This window comes from Chenopodium album, chromosome 20 (assembly GCF_948465745.1).
Source record: "Chenopodium album chromosome 20, dcCheAlbu1.1, whole genome shotgun sequence".
Lineage (NCBI taxonomy): Eukaryota > Viridiplantae > Streptophyta > Magnoliopsida > Caryophyllales > Amaranthaceae > Chenopodium > Chenopodium album.
Genome location: NC_137853.1, coordinates 14851053 through 14856824, shown reverse-complemented (window position 1 = coordinate 14856824; position 5772 = coordinate 14851053). Strand labels below are relative to the sequence as shown.

The 5772-nt window shown below is 35.9% G+C and overlaps 1 protein-coding gene across 4 annotated transcripts; it reads right to left on the bottom strand.

Annotated features, from left to right (window-relative positions):
- Window positions 1-530: 530 nt before the first annotated feature.
- On the bottom strand, window positions 531-5440 carry LOC145597683 (F-box protein SKIP24-like). 4 transcript variants are annotated; one of them, XM_081653911.1, is made up of 5 exons: window positions 5158-5440; window positions 4886-5059; window positions 4171-4333; window positions 3931-4072; window positions 531-1079 (listed from the first exon to the last, which is right to left on the bottom strand). In XM_081653911.1, exons 1-5 carry the CDS (start codon window positions 5421-5423, stop codon window positions 1051-1053), a joined length of 774 nt encoding a protein of 257 aa, XP_081510037.1. In that variant the 5' UTR covers window positions 5424-5440; the 3' UTR covers window positions 531-1050. The 4 variants fall into 4 exon arrangements, with proteins under 4 accessions (XP_081510037.1, XP_081510038.1, XP_081510036.1 ...); XM_081653912.1 differs by having other exon boundaries at window positions 531-1076; XM_081653910.1 differs by having other exon boundaries at window positions 1046-1149.
- Between the last annotated feature and the right edge of the window lie 332 nt (window positions 5441-5772).

Genomic DNA, 5772 nt, shown 5'->3' with positions numbered 1-5772 from the left:
CTAACAGTAAAATGGTAAAAGTCTATAAGCTCCAACATCTCCACTAAAAATCATCTCTTAACAATAGCTCAACTGCCATGACAGATCTGGAATTTCATATGGAAACTTGACATCTTTCGATGCCAGTATTAGTTGACTAGTTGCTGTAAGACTTATAAACCGCCTTTGTGATATTCGATCATTTACTAGCTTAGTTGTTTACTTGGAGGACCTCTGCTTCTCATAGATGCACAATTGCAGCACCAGAGAAGTTATCCACAAACTTTCAGCTACTGGCATGAAAGGCCAAGGCTATCTCAAGGATAAAACCTGTCATCTTGGTAGCCTACAGAGGAGTCCAGAGTCCTTACAATCACAGGCTAATTGCACCGAATTCGACTCAACCCCCTAGAACTCTTGTGCCTATAGTAACAATAACCATAAAGATGAGGGAGTAATACATAAATGATAATGCACTTCTTCAACCTGTCCATTTTACAAAAATGCATACACTCATAAAGAAACAAGTTTCACAGATTGGGAGCTGTATTTATAATAATAATCTAATAATTCATGGATAAGTAAAATTTACAAGTATTTATTGTTGGGAGATAAAAGTTATCAACACAAATTTTACAGCAAATTACTGTAATGCACAGGTACGCCGAATTGTAGCACTTTCCCGTACCGGGGACGTATTGGGGACGGGTACGCCGAAGTGTAGCCTACAAACACATGACTAGTATAATGTGAATTTTGCAGTTGGCATCTTTATCATTAATCAGGTATAAATTTGCCAACCTGCATGTCCACATATCACAAACAAGCAATGGCTGTAGTGACATTCTAGATTCACTTTATGCTTGGGTACAGGCCTTATTGCTCCAGAAAATACTGTTGGGTAGAAATATGCTTCCTCAGGACCAATTCAACGCTAAGCTCCAGTTACTTCCAAAGACCCTACGTATATGCATTGCACTCCGCAATGCATAAATAAACCCACTATGGATCAATCGACCACCTAACGAACGGACCTATAACAAGTTTGTGGTACCATCCTGAATCAACCCCTTACAACTTCCAATTTTGTTCATCATCTGCTAGAAAATGAAAAAATGCAACACAAGTTAACAGTGTTCACTTCCTCATCTTTTGTGCATGTTTGATATGCTGCATGAAAACAGAAACAGGAAAACGTAGAAATACAATACCCAAATGTTTAGATAACATAGAAACAATAAAAGAAAAAGGTTTCCACCAAGTTCTATTGAAAGTCTGAGTCTCCCGTTTCCATGATGAAAATATTATGAGAGTTTAAAATATCAAAACATGTTTGTTGGATGGGGAAAGATTATTTAAGAATTATTTCCTACAGAAATAATCAAGACTACAAAACAGAAGTTTGTATAAAGCATCGTTCTGAATCTCGGGGACCAACCAGCAATGTTTCCGCAACACTCTTGCATTAGCATACAAAGTCTAGGTAAACTTAGATGGACTTGCAATCGCCTAGGTAAACTTAGACGGAATCACAATCAACTAAGGGTTCTAGTATTGAAATCTTGAGCACTAGATAGGCTTCAATGAAAGTAACACAGATTTATTTTTCAAAAAGGTCTACCATAAGCATAGCCATGAGCTTAGTCTATATAGCCTTACAGCTTACCTAATGTCTCCGAGTAGTAGTAGGATAACAAACCCCAAAAATAAATAGGACCTAAAAGCCCAAAGTCTAATTAAACAACTTGGAAACCAACTATATGGTCCTTGGCAACATAAATAAAACCAGGTAGCTTCTAAATGCAACAGATAAAATAATGGCTAAGCTAACTAAATTGTAACAATTAGCACATAAAACGAAGGTAGACTATCCATTTGATTTCAACCCCCTAAATCAAAGTATCAAGCACTATAGTTATTGGTTCATAAGACAAAGAAACATAACCTTCAAGAACAAGAAATGTTTTCCTGGAATGTGTAGTCCTGGAAGGTATAGTCGTATAGTATCGTCACTCTCTTCAATAATAGCAGCTATCACTCCACCATGTGTACAGGCAGACCATAATTATCACTTACCAGGGGCATAATATCAAATGTACTTTATGTGATAAATGTTAAGTTAAAGGATATTAATAGGGCTGGACTAAATGAGTTCAATGCAATATTAACACTGCCTTTGTTTCCCTTGTAGCGCACCGTCTTGAGTTAAATTATTCATACTCTCCCTTGACCTATGTACTGTGATTTATATGTAAGGAAAGATATAATTTTGTGGAATTTGTTTAGATTCTGCTAGGAATCAGATAAATCTAAACAGAAAATCAATTAGCCCCAGTGATAGTTTGTATTGATGATCAGAGTAACCAACAATACCACTCCTTCTTTCGAGAGGAAGGATTCTCTCACAGAGTTTACTTCTCACTACTTTTTGCATAATTCTTCCCACTTACAACTTCTCTATTTATTACGTGATTCTAAAAAACTTCCTTCCAGCTAAGAGAGAATAACAAACTAATTCTCAAATTTGCCCAGAATCTCTAGCAGACTTCATAACTGAATTCCAGCTCATCCTTCAAGTTGCTGCTGCACCAGCCTTGGGCTTCCTTCGACCATAAGAGATCAGGGGCCTGGACTGTTGATTGGGCTGACTCCTTGCAGATTCTTCCCTTTTTATACTTAAGGAGAAAGAAAGTCAACACCGGAAAAATATATACTTCCTCTATATTTTTTCAATCGTAAAGTTTGATATTATCTTTTGTGATTTATGCCTAGAAAAACTATAGTCATGTGGGATCTTGATAGATTTGTCTCGAAATACACTTTCATAACATCAACATTTTATAATGTTTACTACAACACAACTTAAGATATTTGAGTTATAAAATGAGCATTGGCAAGCGTGAAATCCCCTACACTGATTAAAAAACAGACGACTTATATTTTTATTTGGTGAGAAATTCACATTAGGTTATTTCTAAACCCTATAACAAGAAAATTTGAAGAAAAATATCAAAGCAGAGGTCTTTCCTCACATGTTATCCAGATCAGCTGCTACTCTGTACAAAAGGAGTTTCAAACTTTCAATTCAGGAGAGGAAAAAAAAACAGCAAAATTAAGAAGATGATTATGAATCTACTTTTGGGTGGTTATTTGTGACATAAAAATCCATACTCTCAATTTGAAATCACCAGTATTGAGTATACTCTCACTTTCTTCTCACTCTGCCTCACACCAAGCAAAGCTGATACGATTCATCCATCCAACATAGGGCATGATTTATTTATTTTAAGATTCTTTTTTAGTTTTAGAGGCCAAGCCAACATTTTAGAGTGCAGCAATTACAGTTGTGTCCAGAAAGAGTGCGGGCTAAGGAATAGGGGAGAAATGACCTTAACTCAATGAATGGAAGTTTCCAGCTGAACACCCGATACTAACACCCTCTATAGCTCTACCTCCTATACAATTCAATATCTTCTTAAAAGTTGAATCAAATGTGAGTTTCCTTTTGCTACCCTTTGATGTGTTGAACTTTGATGACCATTAACAGTATTTAAGATTTTTGGTATTCTCGGGAAAGGAGTACATTCAAAGAAGCAGAGCTTTTGAGTCGTCTACAACACGGCAAATTTTACCTGGTAAGAGATACTAGCTGGTAAAAAGTAAAATGAGAAAGGTTAATTTAGATTTATTTGGCCTATCTAATATTGAAAGCATACACAAAAGTACTCACACACGAGGATGAGGGATATATGAGAGATTAATTGATATCTGCCACAGAGGCAGCTGCTCATACGGAAAGACCCAAAAAAAAATAAGTCGCAGCAGAAAAAAAATCTTAAGCTAGATTTGAATTATATGATGGCAGAAATGAAAGCACAAAGTTGATCAACAAAAGAATCATCAGAAATAAATCGAAAATGACAAAACACAATACTTGTATACAGCTCTAACCTGAGATGTGTGTTTTCAACTTCTTCCTCTTAGCACTAGGTTCACCAACTCTCCTCTCGTCTACCGAAACATTTTGCAAGGGATGATACTTCATTAAACTTAGCTGTTCCTTTGCTACCTCAAGCCTTCGCTTTTCATCTCTCTAATAACAAACAAAAACAAGTTCATGGCAACCACTTTAGAACCTTTCATTAACAAAAACAACTCATGCTTTTGATGCAACAAAAGATCAACTCTTACATAATTCTTCTCATGCACAATAAGATGCTGCTTACAAAGCTTCAATTCCATCTCAAGTGCATTGATACGTGAATCAACCGGAACAGCACATTGCTCCACTATTTCCTTCTGTCTTCCCCGAACAACCTCCGGCTGCCACACATTCAAAGCTACCGAAGCTTGCCTAGAAAACGCCAAGCAACCCAATACAGTCAATCAATTGCCCATAATTAATCACAACAAACAATGCAAGTCCAGGAAAAATGAAGAACTGCTAAAGAAATCGATAAACATCGAATCACAGCACTACCGAAAACTCGATTTGCACAATTCCTCATTCCATAGCCCTTTTTCACCTGCTCTAATTCACAATTGACTACAAAATCTATTTAATACTACAGATATTTCGTTGCCACAGTTCGATTAATTAGCTAATATTGTTTTTAATTTGATTCAATCATTTCAATCAAAAAATAAAACATGTGATTAATCACAACAAACGATGCAAGTAGGAAAAATGAAGAACTACTAAAGAAATCGATAAACATCGAATCACAGCATCTGCACAATTCTTCATTCCATAGCCCTTTCTCACCTGCTCTAATACACAATTGACTACAAAATCTACTTAATACTACATATTTTTTGTTGCCACATTTCGCTTAATTGGTTAATACTGTTTCTAATTTGATTCAACAATTTCAATCAAATAACAAAACAAGAAATTGATCATTACCTGACTCTACGCAAATTCGACAACTCGAAAGCAACCGCCTTCATTCTATCACTTTCTTCAACCAAACGAGTTCGCAATTCCTCGATCCTTCTAGAATTCTCAGTAATCCGACTCTCAATTCTAAGCACAGCTCGCTTATGAGCAGCAACTCTTTTCGCCTTATCTTTCTCATACCTAAAATTTTCACAATTCAATAATCAATTGAATTCAAAACCATAGATTTGAAAATTCCAAACAATTCAATTGAAAACCCTAGATTTTGAGGCAGAGACCAAGATTTGTAGAGTGATTTGGGGGAAATTGAAGAAGATGAATTGTTGTTGTTGTTGTTGTTGTTGTTGGTGAGGCGAAGAGGGAAGTCGGAGGAGAGCAAAGAAGACCAAAATGAGGGTTCGTTGGATAAACGACGAAGGCGTTTGCAGGTGATTGAGATGCAGCACAACTCTTTGAAGGTCAAACCATTGTTGTTGTGATTGTTTGAAGTTTTCACTCCCATTTCCAGAATTTTCCGCCATAGTTCGTCAGGAAGCTCCGCCATTATTGTACTAACTTGCTTATTCGACTTGTATTTCTAATTTCAAATAAGGTTTAGTGGTAAATGCAGTGACATTAAATTGTAAAAAGTGAAAGGAATAATCTCACATTTCGTCCATTTGATCAAAATAATCTCACTTTTTCGAAAAAAATAATCCCACATCTTCCCGAAATGAACCTTTTACTGGTTTATGAAATTAGTAACCTATTTTAGAAGGTGACTTGACACTTGTCAGCTTTTAATTGGTCCCAATTTTAAATAACTAGGTTAGGTCCCGTGCCATGCACAGTTATTTTAATTACTCTATATTTTCTTATTATAAATTAATTTATGGCATACAAAATAAAAAGCT

Coding starts and splice junctions, on each gene's coding strand:
- LOC145597683 (XM_081653910.1), bottom strand. CDS start 5,423: ATGGCGGAGCTTCCTGACGAACTATGGCGGAAAATTCTGGAAATGGGA. Junction 4,334..4,885: donor TCGAATTTGCGTAGAGTCAG/GTAATGATCAAT, acceptor GGCGTTTTCTAG/GCAAGCTTCGGTAGCTTTGA. Junction 1,150..3,930: donor GTTGAAAACACACATCTCAG/GTTAGAGCTGTA, acceptor GTTTTCATGCAG/CATATCAAACATGCACAAAA.